This window comes from Corvus cornix, chromosome 1A, assembly GCF_000738735.6.
Source record: "Corvus cornix cornix isolate S_Up_H32 chromosome 1A, ASM73873v5, whole genome shotgun sequence".
Taxonomy (NCBI): Eukaryota; Metazoa; Chordata; class Aves; order Passeriformes; family Corvidae; genus Corvus; species Corvus cornix.
The window spans coordinates 68,356,681-68,379,153 of record NC_047057.1 but is presented as its reverse complement, the minus strand read 5'-3'; the positions used below and the strand labels follow the sequence as shown (position 1 = coordinate 68,379,153).

The 22,473-nt window shown below is 39.4% G+C and overlaps 1 protein-coding gene across 2 annotated transcripts in view; it reads left to right on the top strand.

The window, feature by feature from the left end:
* Positions 1-21,828, top strand: part of BCAT1 (branched chain amino acid transaminase 1) — a 60,117-nt gene extending 38,289 nt beyond the window's left edge. For both annotated transcript variants that reach the window (XM_019288773.3, XM_019288774.3), the window contains 6 exons: positions 39-202; positions 1,518-1,660; positions 7,474-7,559; positions 9,251-9,391; positions 10,538-10,612; positions 14,511-21,828. In XM_019288773.3, coding sequence (XP_019144318.2) covers positions 39-202; positions 1,518-1,660; positions 7,474-7,559; positions 9,251-9,391; positions 10,538-10,612; positions 14,511-14,552 — 651 coding nt within the window. In that variant the 3' untranslated portion in view covers positions 14,553-21,828. The remainder of the gene's footprint in view (positions 1-38; positions 203-1,517; positions 1,661-7,473; positions 7,560-9,250; positions 9,392-10,537; positions 10,613-14,510) is intronic.
* The last annotated feature ends 645 nt before the right edge of the window (positions 21,829-22,473 follow it).

Sequence of the window (22,473 nt, the reverse complement as noted above, 5' to 3'; positions counted from 1 at the left end):
CCAGTAACTTTTGATTTGTTTACATTCCTTATTTTCAGCCTTCCCTTGGAGTGAAGAAGCCGACTAAAGCCCTACTGTATGTCATACTGAGCCCTGTGGGCCCTTACTTTGCAAGTGGAAGCTTTAATCCAATATCCTTATGGGCAGATCCAAAATATGTAAGAGCGTGGAAAGGGGGAACGGGAGACTGCAAAGTGGGAGGGTAAGAAAACATTATTCTGCATTTTCTACATAGCTCACAAAGCAGATTTGGGTTTTAGTGAGGTATCTAATCCAGCAGAAATAGAGATATTAAATGCAGTAGTTAAACAAACAACATACTACAACGAAGAGTTCAAAATTGTACTTTGCAAATACTCAGTTGCATATTTTTGTTTGAATATTACAGTCAATTGATTTTTTTGCAGCATCTCAAGCTGAGGAACTGCATCTGGAAGGTGCCCATATAATACTTTGGCTCTTGCCCTTGCAGCAGATGACACTGAAGTTACCACTTTGTGCTGCATCATCAGTATAGCAGCCTGCTGCCAGTAGAGCAGGGAGCAGCTCTGGCTGCTGACCTCCTTCCTTGAATTGTCCTACCCAGGAGTTTCTTTGCTAGGCAGGAAGTCAGTAGCTGTTAAGTGCTGCTCAGCTGAGCTGGTAGAATAATCAGAGGGCAGGAAAATAACTTTAATTCATTCAAGCTGATGTTCTGAACCTTTGCTCTTTGTTTATGAGATTTTGCTTACTTTTAGAAATATATTGTTTCCTGTGCATCCTTCATACATCAGCTGTGAAAAAAAGGAGTAGTCATTACTGACTTGATTTGTGCCCAGAGGGGAGAACTTGACTTCAGTGTGGTCAGCATTTTGGAGCTGCTGACTTTTCGTCTTGAAGGTTGTTGACCATCAGAAGCAAAAAGGGGTATTTTCCCCCTCAAAGCAGCAAGGATTATTCAGTCGGGTTCACTCTGTAGGCAGCATTTTAGAAAAACATTTGCTCCTAAAGGATATGGAATTCATTGAGACAGTTGCATTTCCTGAAGATGCTTGTTCTGTGACTATCTTTTACTAGAAAAAAAAATAACTCACCTCTGGTGATATTTGTGCTCCAAGAGTTTCACCTAACGTATATTACCCATCTGACATGAGGTAGATGATTAAAAAAAACCAAAAATCCCCTAAAAGCTGGAGGGCAATTGTTGCTCTCTCTCCAGGATGCCAACTGCTAAATAAAGAGAAGTGCTTTCTGAGGATTTTTAGTTGCAATAATTAGAATGTCCAGAATATGGGACAAGAGATATGTTTAAGACAATTTGGATGGATATGCTTGAGTTGTTGGTGCTGTTCAGCCCTTCAAAGTTTTTGGGTTGTAGGTACAAACAATCTAGTAAAATACTAGTGGGATACTTACAATGAAAATATCCCAGGGACAAGCAGAGCACTTGCTCATAAGGTAGATGTGTACAAAATCTTGTTTAAATTGAGAAGATGCCCAACCAGCTACTCATAACTCTTTGTTTTTTTTTTCTGAAGGAATTATGGTTCTGCTCTTTATGCCCAGCAAGAAGCCCTGGAGTTTGGCTGCCAGCAGGTTTTGTGGCTCTATGGAGAAGATCACCAAATAACTGAAGTTGGAACAATGAATCTGTTTCTCTACTGGATAAATGAAGATGGAGGTATGGTAACATAAAGCATGAAAACTTTAACAGAGTAGACATTTGGGACCGTAATCCACAACATGATTATTAGAATACAGATCATAATCTTTTTAATGAAGATGATTCAACAAAGAAAATGCCTGTTCTCTTCTGAAAATTACTAGGTGGCTGTTAGTTGTGAGAGAGGAGATTCTGGAGCAGCTGTGAGTGCTGCCTGCTGATAACAGACTAAACTGCTGGGCTAGTCCACATGCTCAGAACGGCAGAGTTTAGCCATGCACAAGGTCACACATCAGCTTTGGTGTCAGCAGGATGTTTGATCTCCAAGGAGGTGTTGGCTTGGAAGCAGTGCAACTTATGGCTGAGCAACTCTTCAGAGTCTGTAGCTTTGAGTATGAGTGGCTCCCATCATCACGTGGTGACAAGTCAAATATTCCTGAACCTATCCAAAAGTGTTTCAGCATCCAATTGATGAAGAACTCTTTTTTCTTTGAAGAATTCAAAGTTCTGTCCAGTGGTGGCAGGGAGAGAGATACATGTCAGTCAGTGTCCTGTATCACTAATGCTCAAAAGATGCTTTCAAGACATATCATCATTTTTGAACCTGTTTTTACCTCTTTCTACCCACAGTCATCTCTGAGCAAAGTACATGCTGATTAGAAAATTGTCTAGTAAATGAGCAGCCAACTATTTAGGCATCTCAAAACCACCCATTGGGGATGCAGGTATTCAGTGCTTGAGATCTGATAGCTGCAATAACTGGTTATGGGTGATAGCTGCGCTGGTTCAGAAGACTACAGGCAAGTGAATAAAAGGATACCTCATGACTTCCATGAATGTTGGCTCTCCATGAAAATGAAGTTACTGCATTTTTACATAGCAGCAGATGCAGGGGGTCAGACTGATTTCATTGTAGTGCCAGGGGTACCTTTGAAAACTGTCAGCTTTCTGACAGCGCTCAGCTGCAAAAAACAGGCAACTTTTTGTGGGGATAGCAGTGTGCTGTGGATAATGTAGTGTGATCAGGATCCAGCTACCTGACTCCCATCTCCAGTTTCGGTGCTTGTTCTTCTGCAAAATCTTTACCACTTTTGTAAGAAGAGGAATAATACTCCCTCAGTGTTGAATGAGTCTGCAAAGCTTTATGAATGAAGTGATAAATATTAGATATTTTCTTGTTGTTACAGCAGCAGTCTGTTTGTCACTGTAGATAGATGGCCAAATTTATGCCTTGTGGAACTTCGCTGGAAAAACATGAAAATAGATTTTGGCTTGTTCTTCCCAGGGAAAGGACACTGAAGCAGGGACATAATTAGAATTCAATGTTCTCATTGTACTTAAACCAGGAATATGCTGGAATTATCCAGCTGCAGCACCGTAGTGTTCCAAAGATCTGCCAGTCACTGTGTTACCAGTGCACTGCTGAATAGTGCTATTGTGAGGTGGCTGTAGCAAACAACTTGTAATTCCTGCCACCCAAGCAGGCTGTGTGCTGGCAAACCTGTCATTTCACAGGACATGGGTATTATCCTCATGGAGCACTTCACTGTCTCCCAGGGTGTTGAGTAACTCTTAATTTATGGGATCTTTGGCTGGCAATCACTCACACTGCACACCTGTGTCATCACATACCTGCCTGTGGCTTTGCACTGGGATTTAGAGCATGCTTTTCATTGTGTTCTGCCACTTCACAAAGGACACTCACTTAGGCTGTGGTTTGGTTTTGTTATGCAAATGCTGCAGCTGAGAGGGATCAAAAAAAGTGAGGCAGAAATTGCAGATCATCATCAAAAGAAAATGCCCTTCTTTGTGTGTTCTGAGGTCACTGCCGAGCTGTCTGAACTTCTCTGCTTGGTTTATAACCAGAGGCTCATCCCAGTAAAGCCTGGACTGGAGGACAGCCAGGCTTCCAATGGGAGTAGGCTTTCCTTGCAGCCTTTGCTGTATATTTTCAGTTACAGCATTGTGACTAAAGGTGACATGTTGTCCTGGATGGCGGGAGGAGGCTGAAAAAATATTTTGTTTGTAACATCAAGGAGGGAGTAGGGAAAAAAACTGCTCAATTTTTGGTGAAATAGCGTGACTTGCTCTGTACTGTTCTTGTATTCTCACTGCTACTCTGAGGCTTATAATATGACCAAAACTGGATCCCCGCTGTTGCATAAATACAGGAATGTGATACTTCATTCATCAAATCATATTTACAGTTTATGTTCACTAAGTGAAAAATTTAGTCACCCTACAGCCCCTTCCACCTGCCTCTTCAGAGCATGTAACTATCCCCAGAAGCTCTTGACGTTGAGACTCGCTTCCTGTCACAATGTCTGTTCTTCTGCCTAGAATATAGGCTTGGCTTTATGGAAAACTTTAAAATTTAAATATATGTCCAATCTGAAGGTTGCTAACTGTGAAATCTGTGTGCAGTTTTGAAAAATTATGTTTCTTCAAAATGATCTGCAACCATTTGGGCTCTACTTCTGTCTTTAATGTTAAGGCATTGTGAACAGTATTCAGCCATTATTTAATATTTTTGTGCTGCTATTAAAATGGTGATTAATAGTACCCACTTCAAAATTTCATAAATTAAAAGTAAATCTGTTAAAAGATTCTCTGGAACAATCTGGTAAAATTTAAGGCAAGTTTGTTTAGTATTCTCTAGTTGGAACATTAGTTGTGCAACAGAATTGTCTTGTACAATTACAGTACTAACAAGATCAGGATTGTAGCTTCTGTTCTAACAGAGAGCCCCAGCAATAGCATGGAGGGGGGAGCAGCAAATGAACGAGGTGGCAGACAAAGCAAAGGATGGAAAAGTAATTGAGGAAAGCAAATTAACAGACAGATGCCAAGATAGTGATTGCATGAGGGAAAAGTTGGAGAAAAGCCTGAGGGAAGTAACAAGAAAGACCCAGAACAAAGTGGTAAAAGTTAGCTGTTAATATTAGTGAAACAGGGTTTTCTGCATTCTCCTTGATCCTGAAGTTCACTTGGAATTTGTTATCACTTTGGTAAAATACATATTTAGGTGGATTTCTCAGCATTGTTACAGCGTGACTAGTACTGAAGGCATCCCATGATTGTAATCTTACCTGCTCAGTGTTCCTAAGTACAGGTGTGTAACAGGTGACGCTGTGTAATATGGAAGACCTCATTTTAAAAACCCCTTTAAACACTCTGATGGAATTCTATTGTTAGAGCAAGCCTATACCAGGTTTAACAGGGCACTGGGCAGACAGTACTACTACTATAACAATAGCAGGAGTCAACTGAAGAGCAACCCTGACACTTCCCTTCAAATGCTTTTCTCCCCCTTTTTGCAACTATACATTTTAAGGCTTCTATCCCATCAAAACAATTCAGAAGGCAAATGGAGACTGTGAGCTCACAGTCTGTTTTTTGGGAGACGGACAAACTGATGTCATATGGAGCTTGGTTTGGCATCAGTTCACAGAGAGGATGAGCTTTTGGCATGCCATGTTGGATAGTGCTACCATCTCTGCCGGATACCAGGGGAGCAGATGTTCCCTGGGTGGCCCCAGGCTGGTAGGCATCATATGTATACTTGACAGAATTCTACAGAGCAGCCTGTTTGGAACAATTTGAGACTTTCATGTCCTGTCTGCTTAGTGCTGTTTGGCGGCTGGTTTGGCCTGGCACCTTTTCAAACTAGCTCAAATCAGTTAATATATGTTACTGAGCTTAAGCAGGTCCTGGACAAGATCTGTGGCAACATCACCAAGCAGAGAAGTGTAATCACAAACTTTGGTATCAAAGTCCACAGTATTTGAAGTTTTCTGTTAAAGAAAGGAGTGTATTAGATTGTGACTGGGTCATAAATGCAGAATGTCAGGTTTTCAGTGTTTAGAATCAGGTGAGCCCCGTGGCTCATGGAAAGTTTTAAAGTCCTCACCTTGTGATAGTTGTGCCAGAATTAGGACCAGACATGCATCACAAGTAGGAATGATGCTAGACAGACTTCAAAAAGGGAATGCTGTTATTCCTGACTGTATGAGAAAGAAGAGATGGCTGCTGTATTTAGAAGTCTGGGATAGGTTGGGGAATGTGAGCTAGTCAAACCAGAGCAGAACGTACAAGCCTGTTCTGGGGCACCTTTTTTATACATTTTGGCATGGCAGTTTATACCTAATACTTATGTGTGTAAAGTTCCTCATAAAAGGAACATGGAAGCACTGGTAGGAAAGTCCAAATTAATAAATTGAGGGGTGGCTGCATTAGAAAGTACCAGGTATTTCCTGAGAGAATGGATAGTGAGTAGCAGATTCAGTGAATTTATCCTCCACTTCCCCTATCCTATCCCAGCTCCCAGTACCCCCTCTTGCAGAGTGGGGGAGCCCAGGATTTAATCAGTCTGAAGCTGGCAGGCAGTGTTTATGCACAGAAATATCTTGTTGAGTGTTGAAAACAGAATTGAGCAGCTGAGCTCAACCTGCTCTCACAGACCAAGGACAAATACCATGTTTCTCTCTTCTACCCAGCTGCAAATATTCACAGGACGTATAGAAATTAATTTTAAAGAGAGGTTCTCCTTTGAGAAAGGTTCAGTTGAGCCTAGATTCAGTGATCCTTTTGCAACCAGGGAGAAAGGGCACACAAGATACGTATCTTCATGTTTTTATTGGGTTTTTTATGTGACCTAGGTAAAAAATATGCAAAACTCTTAATGGTTTGTGGATTATTGAGCAGGGATAGTATGCTTATAATGTCAAAGAAGAAAAAGGATTATAAATAGGGAAAGAAAATGGTTAGGGAAGAGTATGAAGAGTATTACTGAAAGACTCTGGATGTCTTGACTTAGTGCAAATTTGTGACTGTCTTAAAGGCTCTGTCTGAAAAGAGTAAAAGGTCAGTCTTCTCTGATAATAGAAACGAGTGAGTACACTATGTGATGGTTTAAAATGAAAAAGATTAACTCTGATTGCTGCAGAGACCAGATGGAAGAACAAAGTCTACATACAAACTTGTGTTTTAAGTCAAGTATTTACCAACTATGGATTGTTTACCAAGTGTTTGTTGTTTACCATTTATCTATAATCTCATTAGTTGTTAGATGAACTTTATCTAATGTTCTTTTTCAAAAGCAAACAAGAAACACAAGCTAACAAACCGAACTAGTTGAACAAGTTGAATTATTGTTGTTGGATTTTTCTTAGGATTGCTCTAATTGTGTGAAGAGAAAATTAGCAGGGAAAAAGGGTGTCTAGACTACAACAAAAGATCATTAAGGAAGTCTCCTTCCAAGGAGGGTTGGCAAGATTTCCACTGCTTTGCTGTTTCTGTAAATGAACTTCAAAATTTTTGGTAAATGTTTCATATTGCTGCTGTGGAATGGATATACTAAATCCCATATTCCCAAATTAAATAAAACATTTCAGGGAAAGTTATGATCTGCCCTGGGATCATCAGACATGGCTTTCCCTCTGCCTTTCTACTGTGAATTTGAAGACTGAACCATTTCATATTTTACAGTAGTTGCACAGTGCAGTTATGCAGTTATACCTACAATGTATTGAGGAGTAAAACCACCTACAAGGCATTAGGCAAGTATATATTAATGTATTAAATATGTTTCTTCCCCACCCATGGAAGTGTACTCAAATAGTTTCAGACACTCAACAACAACTTACTTGAACTGAGTATCTGTTTGTGTTCTTGAAGAACTCTGCTAAATATGTCGCATCTTACTGGATAGGGAATGTTTTTGATGCCACACAATCATGGAATATCCTGAGTTGGAAGGGACCCACATGTTTGGTGTATAATTAGTAAACTTTAGTTTGTTTTTCAACCAGTGCTTCTCTTTTGTTTGGCAGAAAATGAACTGGCAACGCCACCTTTAGATGGCATCATCCTTCCAGGAGTGACAAGGCAAAGCATTTTGGATCTGGCACGCAACTGGGTGAGTGTTTTGGCAGTAATGGCTTCAATTATCATGTTATAACATCAGCAGAAGTAAACATTTCTGGTGCTCAGTATCTTAAAGTTCAACTGATCTGGTTGAATCATAGGATCATAGAACAGTCTGGCTTCCTAGAATCGTACAATGGCCTGGGTTGTAAGAGAGCTTAAAGATCATCTTGTTCCAACCCCCCTGCCATGGACAAGGACACCTTCCACTATCCCAGCCTGCTGAGAGCCCCATCCAACCTGACATTGGAAAGGACCTTTAAAAGCCATCTATTCCAACCTCCCTGCAATGAGTAGGGGCATCTTCAACTAGTCAAATTGCTCAGAGTTGAGCTCTGAGTTGCTCTGAGTTCAATTGTCAGAAACTCTGCTTTCAGGTTACCTCTGGATGGCACCTCTTCCCTTCAGCATGTCAGCCGCACCACACAGCTTGGTGTTGCTGACAAAACTTGCTGAGCATGGATTCAATCCCTTTAATCTAATGGGAACTAAGGGCATGCTAATTCAGGGATTCTCAGGAACATCATCAGAATTCCCACACCTGTCACACAGAACAATACCAAGCTTGTTAAAGTAGCTCCGTGTAGTATTTAACATGAAAATTGTAATTAAATCCACTGGTAGCAGCAACTCAAAGCAAGGAAACAAAGAATTACCATGCATGACCATAGCTATACTTCAGTCATCAGCACATTATTTCTGCATTTAGTTCTCATGCTTCCAACCTTGTTTCTTCTAACTAGCATGCAGCCTACCCAGCCACAGTTTTGAAGTCATCTGTCTGTTTCCCATTCCTGTTCTGTAGTGTAGCAATCCAAGAACTTATTGAACACTTGGGACTAGGTCACATCTTGAAATGCAGCAAACTCTTCCTTACTGTATTCAAAGGTTTTATTGCAGCCTGGGTAAGGATGCTACACAGCCAAAGGCTCATCAAGCCCAGTATCCTGTCTGCTGGATTTGGCTGGGCTAATGCTTAGAGCGGGATAACAGGAGTAACGCATACATGAAATGAAAATTTCAAAGTCTGATGTTTATTTCTTTTCTTGAAACACATCCCTTCAATTGATTCCTATGCATTCTTCACTCTTGTAGGTGGTAAAACTCTTCCAGAGTTAGACTGTCCAGTGCAAATGGCTTTACTCATACCTGTGGCACAATTAATTTTTGTGTGTGACAGCTGCATGCAGACTACACTGGAAAATTTCACTAGCGATTAAAAATATATATCACATAGTTGGCCTGGCAGGTGAAATTAATCAACAGAATGTATCTTGCTTAGGAGAATTCTGAGACTGGGATGCAAAGGCTCTCGTGATATAATTGAGCAATTTTTGGACAAACTCGAATGCGCTAGAGACCATGAGTAGAGAGATCCAGTGTCCCATAACAATTCTTCTATGTTATTCCCTAATGTGATAATGATATTCTGCACCAAAACAGAGGCAAGTGCCACTTAATCGTCAGCATTCTATCTGGCAAACCACTGGCTTCTTTGGAGGGTGTCCTTTGATGAAAATCTAGCTTGTGCGATACTGGGATGTTTGAAAAGATCGCAAGATCAGAGTCAAGACTTATTGTCACTAGGCTAAAAGTTTTATTGGAAGTTTTTCAATCTAGAAAACAAAAATATGAATGGTTTTAAACTCTTTACAATTCTTATGGTTTCTTCTTCTTGTGCAGGGAGAATTCAAAGTGTCTGAGCGATACATCACCATGAGTGACCTGACAGCTGCTTTGGAAGAGAACAGAGTAAAGGAGATGTTTGGTGCTGGAACAGCTTGTGTTGTATGTCCCATCTCTAAAATTTTATATAAGGGCAAGGTAAGGACATGTCTCTTTTTTTTTTTTTTTACCCCTTTCCTTCTTTCTTCTGAATTTTATCACAATTAATTGCAGCTGAAGCCAAAACCAGGGGAGATAGAAAAGGTGCACTGCCTGGAGATGAACACTGTCAGTATGTTGTTTCCCAAGTGAGGCTGTCAGAAGGGAACTTTTCCTCTTGTCTTCTGGTGTTTTTTTAAAAGCTGAAAATACAAAATCTCAAGTTCTGGGAAAGTGTAAGAAAAAGCCAGTTCCCAGCCTGTTTGCAAATGTAGAAAAATACATTATTCTGCATTTCTTTTATTCACTGTTTTTTGCTAAGGTACCTGGGAAGGGTGAGGAGAGAAAAGACTTCCACAGGGAACCAAATTTCTGAGCCACTGCAGTCCTTCCTTCTCAAGTTCCTCTCTTCTTCACCCCTCATTGCAGGGATCCCAGCTCTGATGGAAGAGCTGTTTCAAGACAGTGCACAGCTGCTTTCACCTACTATTCTCCATATGGGAGATTTCTCCTGCACAGGTGGAATTCCGCAGGCATTCAGACTGTTAAGCTGACTTGATGCTATTTAGTCAGCACAAAGTTAGTTCAGTGGACTTGGGATAGTGCAGCTGCATAAAGCATTGTGCTTTGTCCTTTAAACATAAGTACAATAAATGTCTGTTAAGTGATACTTCCTGAATGAATAAAATAGAATAAATGTATTGATATTACCTGATGCTAAGATAATGAGACATCGAGGTGCCGAATGATAAGTACTGTCAATATGTGTTGTATTTCTACACAATATACTTTGAAATGAAATACTGTATGTAATATTACTACTCTTGCCTGCACAATATTCCCTCCATTTCGGACAGATCTCTTGGAAGGCTTAGATTTGCCTTTATTGAACAACAGCATAACAATTTGACTCTCTAACTTTTCACTGGCTCAGCAATGCCCTCCTGTTTAAAAAGAACCAACCAAACAAAAACCCAACAAAAACCCAAAACCAACCATCCTTGCCTACTCATAAGGAGGGCTAGCCAGTATGATAAATATTTATTAAAATTTTTGGCAACCGTAAGGTATTCGTATATATGTAAAGCTATTATTACATGTTATTCTCTTTCTCTCCCCTTCTCCCTCTCCTTTATTCCATGCCAGCACTTGCACATTCCAACGATGGAGAATGGGCCTGAGTTAACAACCCGTTTCCTGAATAAGCTAAGTGATATCCAGGTAAGGTGTTTCCTCTTCTATAATGAGATAAAATAATAAAAGGTGAACATTTTAAAGCTTTGGAAAATAATCTTTTTGGTAGTGATGCTATAGGTGACATTATATAATAATATAGATTCTTTTGTCTGCTGTGATTATTCTGCCAATTTTCTTTCCTTGAGAAAGTATGATAGCAATGAAGTATAGTATAACTTTTCCCTATTCATCTTGGAAGCTGCATAAGAGCTGCAAGATATTGCTGTTATCAGTGAAATCTAATGCTGTTGTTAGAGGTTGCTTTTTAAGGGAAAAAGACAGGATTATGAAGCATCTTAACCACAATCACAAGTGAGTACAGGTTAATCAATAAAGAGATGGGTGAGGAATAAACACTCACTGGGCGCAGCCAGCTGATCACCATTTCCATTTCTCATTATCTTTCCAATCAAATAGTCACTTGTCCTTCTTAAAACAGTTCCGTCATCTGACATTTGCTAAATATCAATGTCTGTTTGGAATCTGTGCTTTATCTCTGTGTCTGGGCATAGGAACCAATACCATTTCAGGTAAAGTCAATAAGCAGCAGGTGATGGCCCTTCTTATTTAAGTTGCCTGGGTTTTTTTCCTTATTTAGTGTAGTTTATGGTGTGGGGGATTTGGGGATAGGAGAAGGTCTTGGCCCTTCGAGGGCCTTACGAAGCCCCTTTATTTAAGATCTGATAGCAGTTGCTTGGCAGTATTGTCAGGATTTCTTCAAATTGATTCTGATGGTTTCCATTCTACATTTTTGGCTCAAAGTGTTCTTAGATTTGCTACTAAAATTTTAAACTTCCTGCTGGTAATCCTGTGATCTGTGTCTTTCTCCCTTAAGATAGTGAGCAGTGTAAGACAAGTTTATCCAGTCTTTTCCCTGAGGCATCCTTCCATGCCCTCCCTGGTCACAGAATCTCAGAATGGGTCAGGCTGGAAGGGCCCACTGTGGTCATTTAGTCCCACCTCCCAGTTCCAGCAGGGCCATCCCAGAGCACATGGCACAGGATTATGCCCAAACAGTTTTGGAATATCTCCGGTAAGGGAAACTCCACAGCCTCTCTGGATGATCTGTTCCAGTGCTTGGTCACTGCACAATAAAGAAGTTCTTCCTCATGTTCAGGTGGAACTTCCTGGGCATCAGTTCCTGCCTGTTGCCTCTTGAGTTATCACCGTGGTTTTCCACCACCGACCAAGGCTCAGGAGGAGGCTGAAAAAGTGTGGATTGTTACTACACAGTATCTTTCTTGGACCTTTTCACTTTACTTGCCTGTTGATATGGACCTTTTCATCTTTCAGCTGTGTACATAGTCTGAGTTCATCAGTTACATGCCAGGAGTAAATTTGTTACTCCTGGAAAAATGCTGGACCATTACGTATATGCTTACTTCTGGGTTCTCTTCCTTCTTTAAAAAAGTCAGGAGAGTTAGAACACATAATCATTGAAAACATGATTTTAAAGAGACTGATGGTTGCTTCCCCTATAAGAGTCAATCAGTGGTTGCTGGTTGTGTTTCTTCACCTTTCTACCTGTGGAGAGATGGGCTCATTTGGAAGGACCCCAGGATGTCGCACAGAAAACAATGCTGCAGCACAAAAACGGGACTATATAGTATTCTTAAAATGTCAGAGGAGAATCTTTGACCAAGATCTTCTATATTCTCTACCAGGAAAACTGGGGCAGTGTATCCATTTCATGTTGAACAATGGGAATTTGTAAAAAAATAAAAATTCTCCGTACCACTATGTCCTGCATGTGAACCTGTGTCCAAGGGATGCAAGCTCCATATCCACTGTCATTATACCCCTTCTCTTGTGCACAGTACATGCTGCTTTTATTATTTTCATATTTTATTCAGTATTATGTTTCCAAGTCTGTGTTCATGCTGTCCATTGTTCTTTTGCAAGTCTGCCATGTTCAACAGGATGTCTTTGGATGTGAACAGCTGTTCAGTGGAACCAGAGCTGGAGTGACAAATTAGAAACTCATGGGCAGAACTGATTCAATTTCTCATGCCAGTTGAGAGAGACAGTGGTGGCACTGCAATACACATTTCCCTTCCTGTCTCTGAGTAGATATTGTGATTACTGAAGGCTGATAAAGACTTCAAATTAAAGCATGTGCATTATATAAATTAATGGTGTGCTTATGAATGAGTTAGTAATAGTGCTCTCTTCCATAGCTGCTTGAGTTAGTAGATTTAGGGATGAGGTTCTTTCTCTGGGAATACTCACACTGAAATACCACTTAGATTTTTCTGTGGATTTACATCCATTCTTTGAGAATAAACAAGCTTTTGCTATGCCCTTTAAAACATAGATTAAGGTGCAACTTCGAAGGGATGGATAGAAAGTCAGACACATTGCTTATGTTACATGTTATTAAATACATTTAAACACTGCAGTCAAAGCAGCAGAGAAGAGACATTTAATCAAACCCTTTTTCTTTCTCTGCGTAGGTCAGTGGAAAACAACCAGGAAAGGACAATGTATGTGTTAATTTTTACAAAGAATGACCTGGAGGTGGTTGACAGTGGAAGAGGGATGGGATTGACTAGCCTGAGGTCACAAAGCCCTTGACAGAATTAAAAAAGGAAGCCAAATCTGCTTTTATTTGCAGAAAGAAATGATCTTCATTGTGGTATCGCATCCTAATTCCCCTTTTAATTCTGGAAGCAGATGCAAACTGTAGTCAAATGGCAACTCAGACTAGTCCTTGCACCAATTTCTGTATCAGAACATTAGATGATACTACTGCCTAAAGATAGCAAAATTTACAAATAACTCAACTGCAGAATAGGAACAGGAGAATTAGTAATGAAAAGAAAAAGTAGATGTGATACTTGTGAAGGTCAGTTAGAGGCCTTGCCTGCTAGAGTAAAGAGTAAAACACAAGCACACTGAACACCATTCCTTTGTGGATCTAGAAGTGTGTTTCTTCTGGCTCATCCTGATTTGGAGCTGTTGTCTTTTCCCTGCTTTTAGTGATCTGTTATCTCTTTTCCTGGTGGTGCAGGACCTGTACAGAGGAACTTCCTTTTCTCCTCTGTGGAGAAATTAGGTGATCTTTTTAGCCTACATAAAGCTTCTAAAATCAGTCTTCATTTCTTGATTGAAAGTGTTTTCAAGCTCCCTGAACATAACACTGTAAGGGAAAGGACTCCCTACTCCCATCTGCTGCTGTCTTTCCACCTCTGAATTATTTACCTTCTTGAGCCCTGGGTGTGTTTTGGGGTCTATCTGGAGCATTGTTTACAGGACTGGTGACAGACCTTTAGAACATGGAACCAGTCTAGCAATCAAAAGTGCTGCCTTGGGGCTGTATCCTCCCCTGGAAGGGATATGGCTGCATGCCATGGGTTGCCTTCATTTCTGCTTGTTGATCTCATTCGTTTGTATACAGAAAGACAACTTGTTTTATTTTGGATTACAATTCTCCCTAATTGTACTCTGTGGGATTTGCGATGGTTTTATTTCACATTCAATCAGAATGTCATAATAAAAAGCCACCTTGACAATAAAAAGAAATAAAATGAAATGTGTTTGTTTATTGGAGCTTGAGCAGGGGCATACTTATGAGTGAATTAGTGAGCAGGCCTCAGGGAGTAACTGCATTAAACTGGTGGAAGTGAAGCAGGACTGTTCTGTGTCATCTGTAATGAGTATCAGCATTGCCCTTTCCTAAACCACCTATTGTAATATGGATAAAGCAAGCTATCTTTAGGCTGTGCCAAATCAAAGACAGAAGCAATGGCTTAAGAAATAATGTAAACTACTCTCCAGAGCAATGGATATGAATGTTTTTGAGGATAGACCTAAGAAGTTATCATAAACATACACTGGTTCTTCTAACTTTTATTCTTAAACTCCATTTTTTGCTTTGTTTCAGTATGGAAGAGAAGACAGCGATTGGGCAGTGCTGGTGTCATGAAGGTGGCAGAGTCCAGACCCTGCAGACAGACCTGACATCTGAGTAATGACAACTTCTGTAGCTGCCAGTGCATAGCATAGTCTCAGTATCAATTTGCTCCCCAGGATGATTGTTTCCACAATCTGGCAAATATGAACACAATCATTTTGATTTCTACTGTAATCCTGTTGGTAGAAGCCTGTCTTCTTGGTAGAGGTGCTAAATGTTAGCAATAGAACTTTCCTAATAGTTTTCTTAGTGCCTCCTTATATACAGTCTGAAAACTTGTAAAATGCTCTTCAACTGCTCTTCAGTTTGGTTTGTTTACTGCCACCATCAGCAGAACATGTGTCACATGAGGGTGTTGCCTCTTAGCTGCCCACAGGGTTCTGTTGACATTATTCTGCCTTTTGCTCTGTGGTTGGGAAACAAATAGGTTTAGCCATACACTCCTTCCTTTCATACTCTGCTTGTATGGGAGATTCCCGAGTTTGCATAGCCTGGTAGATGCCCTCATACTCTGTCCAATAACTCTGGCCTTTAGCCCAAAATTCTCTGAGTCAGTCTAGCCTGCAAGATAGTCCCTGTTGGCCTACTGCCTTTTCCTCCATGGGGATGTGCAGTGGCTGCCTGGGCAGTGCATAGCTCTCTAATAGTTGAGTACATCCTTCTAGACATGATTTTAAAGGCTGGGTCAGGCCCTGCTGAGACAAAAATTCCCTTTTGGCCTAGCACAGAGCTGGGTTCTGCAGACACAGTGTTGCCTTCCAGGTGAGTGTCTAGAAAATGAGATTAGACAACTCTGGCTGTGAAAATTGAACCATTCTTCACAGCAACCAAAACTTTGGATTGAGGAATTTCTTTCATCATCCACTCACATAATTTAAGTCAGCAAAATGTTTTTCTTGTCCCTTTCACGTACTTGATGTATCCAGCCTCCACTGACACAGGTACTGTAGAAGGGCCTTCCTGTTAAGGAACAAGCAATGTTGTCAACAGAAAATGTCTAGAAGGAAAGAGATTTCATTCAAACCCTGATTTCATTCTGGTTAAGCAGATAATTCATATAATGCTGCTTTCTCACATGCAGTCTTGATGCTTTGGAAGCAAGACAGAGCGTGTAGCCCATAGCTGGGGAAGTTCGTTCTGCAAATGTTCACTAACAATCATTCTGTAATATTTATTAGCTTTCTCCTTCTGCACACAGCTTTGTTGAACAGCTTTAAGATACCTCTTGCCAAAAAGGATAACCATATTCTGTATCAATGTTCCAAAGTGCTACTTCAGTATAAAACTAGTGGAACTTTATTGACACTTTATTGGAGTCCTATAAGAAGTAAAAGTGAAACATTTCTTGTTCTAGTTTGCAGTGGAGATGCACCAATATTAAGGGAAAAATTTAGCACTTTAATTTTTTTAAGACCAACAGTATCTCTCACATGCTTTATAAGTCCTTTGTAGTTACTGGCATGTGTTAACATAGTTTTAAAAGGAAAGTATAATTTCTAATGGACCATCCATGCCTTATGCAGCTGTTAAAGAGCAGCCTTACGGCTTCCTGTTCATTTTTGGTCACATTTTGAAGATCCTCCTTAGCCATCACTTTCTTTTGCTCCCTCAGATCATGACTTTTCTTGTCTTTAACTGCAGTCCAATCTGATCTTTTAATGAAGAACAGTTGAAGGTTCTCTCTGACAATGTAACTATTGTTAAAATTGATGGATTTTTTTTTTCTTTAGACTACAACTTCAAACACAAAATGTTGTTTCACTTACAGTAGCCATAGTGTTGTGACCATTTGAATCTGTATCATGTGCGGCTCTTTGTTCAGTATCTTACTATGTGTTACAAGCTGCTGGTTTTTCCTTTTTTATTTCCTTTTATTTCATTAGATGGGTGGAAAAATTAACATGGGGAATATGTCAAGATGCAGCATGGGGTAGAGAGTTTTATCCAACGAGACCAGTATTGAAATTAGAGTGCCTTTAACCAGAGTGTGGCATGGAGCTGTCTAAAGATTATGTAATGAGCAACCATATGTGGCTTACTGGTACTGAACTATCTAATCTTTCCCTTAAGTTCATCTTTGATTTTGCAGCAAAAGGAAAAGTGAAAATATCTAACTTCAGATGCGTGGCAGAGTGGTTGTGCAATACCTTACTATCTCAGCTTTGATGGAGTTGATATATGATACCGTATATCGAAAATCCCCATGAAGGCCTCAGTATACAAGCAGTAATCTATTCACTGGGCAGAATGAATAAGGACCAGTTAGAAGAATTATTTTACTGAAATGTAAACCTGAGAGTTGCATAAAACTCTTCTTAAATTGGTTGCAAGTCATTTAACATGAAGAAACCAGGTGGTTTCATTTGTTGTGCTTTGCACTGTTTCCTGTACTGACCAGAGGGACACCTCTCTTTTTTTTTGCTGACAGAGACCTCAAAATGAGGAGAGTTGATAGTGGAATGACCCACAGAAATGAGTGGTCTTTTCTTGCAGGGAAGAATGAAAACGTGGAGTGTGTGTATGTTAATTGTTGACTTTAATATCTTGGTTAATTGCCTTACTCTGGCTACATCAACTCAAAGCTGTGCTTGTTTCCAAGTGGAATCCAGGGCAATAGGTTATAGATTTTAAACTTTGAAACCTAAGTAAGAGAGCTGACAGGTCAGTATAGTGCAGGGAATTCTTCTGGTGTTGAATGCTGTCCTAGTCTGAATTCTGGCACTGCATTCTATCCTGTTAACCAAAGGAAAAAAAAAATACGTGTAAATAACAATCAGTATTTGATATTGCATTCTCCTTGTTTTCGCTTGTAAAATTTAGGAGGGAACTGTGGTATTCCCTGAGCTAATAACAGATTGTAAAAGAACATCTGCACATCTTTTCTCCATGTGCCCTATTTGTTTAATTGCAACAGATTTACATAGAAAGAGTATGGTACATCATAACTAGGCAATTATCCATTCTTCATCACTTAGTTACGGTTCTGGTAATTGATCATTTAAGACATAAGATAGTCTAACATTAGGAGAATTTGAAACTGTTCAAAAAAGATCAACAAATTAATATTGTTGTGTGGTATTTGCATAATTGGCTGCAATTATTTAATGTTTAATTGGGTTGATCAAATGAGATTCAGCCTTTCACATGCTTATGTTTTACAAACACTGGTACTTTAAAATGATAATAATGAAATCTAATTTTCATATGTTCTTTCTTCTCCCCTTCATTCTTTTGATTATTATTTTCAGTATTGAGCATGTCCTTAATTTTCAGTTTGGTTAGCATGATCCATGCCTAGGAAAAAAATCCTTCAAATAACAGAATTTTCATGAAATTGGCATTTCATACAAGCTGTTCTGGTGCCAAGATTTATGGCTTCAGCAATTGGCATTACTTAAGCAGATTGTTAACTGCAGTGAGGGCAAATTCGCTGAGAATTTACAAGGACAGACCCAGGTGAGGATGCTAAGAAAGGTTCCTAGGGTAGATAATCTGTTCAGTCCCTAGCAGTGCAAAGCAAACACGATTTTTCTGGGATATAGAAGAGAAGTCTGATAAGACAAAAGCAAGGTAGTGGGATCTCTCTGCCCAGCTGTTGTTTACACCTGTTCAACTCTTTCAAGCCAAAAAGCAGTTATCAGCCACTCCTCTTTGTACATGACCTCTTGTTTGGGTTTGCCTAATTCAACATAGAGATACCATAGATCCTTTCCTGTATACTTATTTTATATTATTTATCCTCAGGCATGAAAAATGGTAATTTGGAAAAATGATACTTGAAAGTCATTTGGAGTGCAAGTTATTTGAAATGTCTGCCTTCCAAGAGGTAGACAGAAAAACAGCTGAGACTGATCTCAGAGCTGCTTAATTAAAGGAGGAACCCTCTTGAATTCAATGGCCTCTCCAAAACAATCTGCATAATCCCAGCAGATTTCTGAGTGTGAACTGTCTGTTCACTGTGCCTTGCTATGGAATAGAATACAAAGATGTACAAGGATGGTGGCACAGCCTGGCAGACTATGGTACAATGTCTTTCTCTGCATGGGATCCACCCTACTGAGGGTAAATTTTAATGTTCTGGTGGCAAGCTGATATCCTGAGAGTGGCAGCTGTAATGATGGCTGAGCATGCCCTGAGAGAGCTGCTCCTTGTTGTCTTTCTCTCCCTTTCACACAGACTTGAACCCCTTTTTCCCCAGCCTTCTATTGTTGTCTCATATCTGAAAGTAACTATTTAAGCAAATTTGCATCCTTCTTGCTTTTAGCAGTAGTAAAAGTTAAAAAAAAAAAAAAAAAGAGTAGATTTTTTTCATATTCCAGGTTTTGAGGGATCAGAATTGTGCTTTACCACTGGAACGATAAGTTATCTAAACTCTGTAAGTGCAGAGTAGCAGTACTACCACTTACACCACATTTAACTCTAATCCAAACTTTTGCATAAAACCTTATTTTATTACAGATCAAATTAAACTTTCCAGAAAAAGCTTTTTAAGCAACAAGAAAGATGCCATGTAAAGTCCAGTATTTCAAGCATTACATTAGAATAGACTAACTTGATTATGCGGAGAAAGATGTTATTTAAATGAGAAATACATTCAGGGTTTGCTGCATAAACCCATAAATGTGTAACGTACGTAGTTCAGAAATAAAAAAATTAGAATACAGAATGATCTTGACAAGAGAATTCACCTCAAACTGGGCTGTCCTATTAAAAAGTGATGCTTGAAGGAATCATGATACCTCTCAAAGGAAAGCATGGGACTATTTTAGAGGTGCACTTGGTCATGTAGCACTGAGACAGACCTCTTCATCAATCTTGACCAAAAATTTGCTGAACTGCAATGCTTACCAATTTGGAAGTGTGAAAGACCTATGTTTTACTGTATTTTTTTCTCTATGCTCAAGATTTGGAAAGGTAATTCATAGGTCCTAAATCATTTAAGCTAAGAAGCTTCTTAATAAGTTATTTGTATTTTTAGCCATAAGAGCAAAAGAGAATACTGGCATTGCATTGGTGAAAAATACTGTTGTAGCAGTCCTCCTGTCCATGCCTTGCTTTGAGCATGATGCTTATTAGTAGGAATTCCAGGATATTTTCTCTGACTGTGCAAAATCTGAGTACCATCTATAGTACACTTGGCAAATATATCCCCATCTCTGTAAACAAAACTAACCTGGCATTACCTTGAGCAAGAACAGTCAGGTATATTAGGACTTAGCAGATGAGGAACAATACTGAATTACAGTAGTAAATAGATTTGAAATAAGGTTAGTCAATAGATTTGGAATTAAGTTTTGGAATTAGTAGCTCAGATAAAGAGAAGTCTCATTAATCACTCTAGCAAGGTTAACCACAACCAAATATACTAAAAATAATGGTAGTTATATTCACCAGTAGTAACAGCATGACTCTCTCTGAACATGAATTTATAGTCTTTGCTTATCTTAAAACTTAATTTATCGTGTCTGATTTTTACCACAATCCTGGATTGTCATGCCGTGCTTTTAAAAAAGAAAAGTCTCTTAAAATTCATGTTTGTGGGAAGATCTTAAGGAGGATTTAAGACCTTGATATAGAATTTTAAGCCTTTAAAGTATCTCTGGGTAAAGTTAAGGTAGAAACAGAGAAGACAACTTTGTGGAAGTATTTGGCTAGTGTTCCAAATGGTTTACCAACACTGGCCGTTTTTGGTTTTTACCAAAGAGGTAAAATGCAGGGAATAGTTGATAAAATAAGCTTATTGCTTGTTTTTCTAAGCAAGAGTTTGGGAAGTTTCTAAGAGCTGGCTCTCTTAACACTAACTGTATAGTTCTTGATTCTGTCAGGCTTAGAGCAGTCATGTCAGGGAGAGGTGGAGGAGCTCAGAAGCTTATCTCAAGCGGTACTGTCTTGCAGAAACAGATTTTTTTTCATTGTATGATCAAAGTGATCAAGGTATGAACATGGAATCTTTTAAACTTTGCGCCTTTTTATAAAAATTTTGTTTTTCATTTTAGAATTCCGGTACAGTGTTGCTGAACTATTATCTTACACTATCATATTTCAGTAGCTTATAGGAAGAAAGCAAACATTCTTTATGTAATCACCTTTCTGTATGCCAAATCCCCTGTTCACTATGATTCAGTTGCCACTATTATCGTGATCACTTCAGGTGAAATAACTGCACCCTACTTGTACTTTCAGTAAGGACTAAATGCTTGCAGCAAATGCCAGAGCAGTAAGTGAAGTCTGCTGTGTCCAGAACAGGCATGCCAGGAGCAAGAGTAAAAATACCCATCAGGTCAGTGAGGGCAGGAAGTCAGAAGAACATCATTACCATTCTTGTTCAGTCCAACTGAGAGACTACCCAGGTACACCAAAAGTATAGCAGGATCAGAGATTGGTGTTGATATTTAAGAATGCTCTTACTCAGTTGCTTAAATACCTACATCTGAGCCTACATTTTCATAACTTGGGCCCCTGTATCTTAACTGAAACTGCAACATACTTTATATGTTGTAAAATGGTGGAGTATTTGGTCAAACAGGTAATGCTCTGTACCATCTAACAGGTCAGTGATGTATTCTCTTCCCATAATTTGTATTAAGCCCAGTGGTTGACTAGCGCTGCAAGTAGGAGGCAAACACATCATTAACACTATTTCATAGTCAAGGATGTTCACAAAGAGTGGATCTATTCCCTTCATCTCCCGGGGAGACGGCTTAGATTCACCTTGGCCACTGAGTGACAAAATGTAAAAGGTTCTTTGCCATAATGGAGACAAGAGTTTTATCTGAAGCTATATACAAACAGTTTCTGTCGAGGCAGAAATTGAGAAAGCCAGAAGTCCTGATCTACTTGACCTTTGAGGCGTTTAGAAGGGTGCAGTAGTAGTTACTGAAATTTTAGCACATAAGCAGTGGGAAATTAGCAACTTACAGAGAGAGAAGTAAACACCTCTGAAGGGTCTCTGTTTTCTCAAATATTGAAATTTAACTGGGTATTTTACAAGAATCTGAAGTATATAAAAGCAGTAAAGGACAGATGTGTGAAAAAGTACTGGATAAACTAAAGGAAACTCTACCTCATTCTTCTCTAAAGGTTTTGTAGAAGCACAATTAAGCGCTCCTAATGGCATTGTTACGTACTGACCATCTGGCATGAAAGAAGCACTATATTTGTATGTCTATAAATCCTCTAAGAGCTGTATTTTGCTGGCAGTAGAAACAGTCTATACTATTTGCAGTTTTCCTCATCAAATCTGTAATTATGCAATGTTTCTGTCTCCAATAAAGGAATTTAATTGGCACCTGTTTGTGGCGTGTTATGAAATCATCAGTGTTGAGTACAGTTAACTAAGTGTAATGATCCCATAGATGGGAGCTGCTATGAAATAAATTCTTGAAGGCTGGATTAAAAGAAAAAAAAAGCTCCTGGATGAAGTGTGGCATGTAAGAACAGCAAAGCAAGACTCAAGTGGCAGACATGCACCTACCCTGCCAAGCCTGGAGGCTGAGCCAGTTATCTCACTTACAGTAAAATGCTGGACAAATTAAGCAGCAAAAGTACCTACCTGCTAACCATGTAGTCATGAAACAGTTTTTGATGTGCCAGGACTGTGTAGCAGTGATTGAATACAGCTCCCATTCTAAGGGTTTGTGGGTGATGAAGTCAAGGGGGAGAATGCCAGAAAACAGCTTTATACTTGGAGCACTTACTTCACAGGGCATTTTTGAACAGTCATTTCTCCAAAGTATGTCAACCAGTGGGAAGCCTTTTGAAGATGGAAAGTACTGAAAGTGAGTGTCATTAAAATCTTGACATTTGCCATGTGTGGTGGCTATATTTACCAAAAAACTTCACGTATTCCCCCTTTCCAGTGCAGGGAATACTGTGATTAAAGGTAGTACTGATCCATGCTGTGGTAAAGTAAACATAAGGGTACATTTTCCAC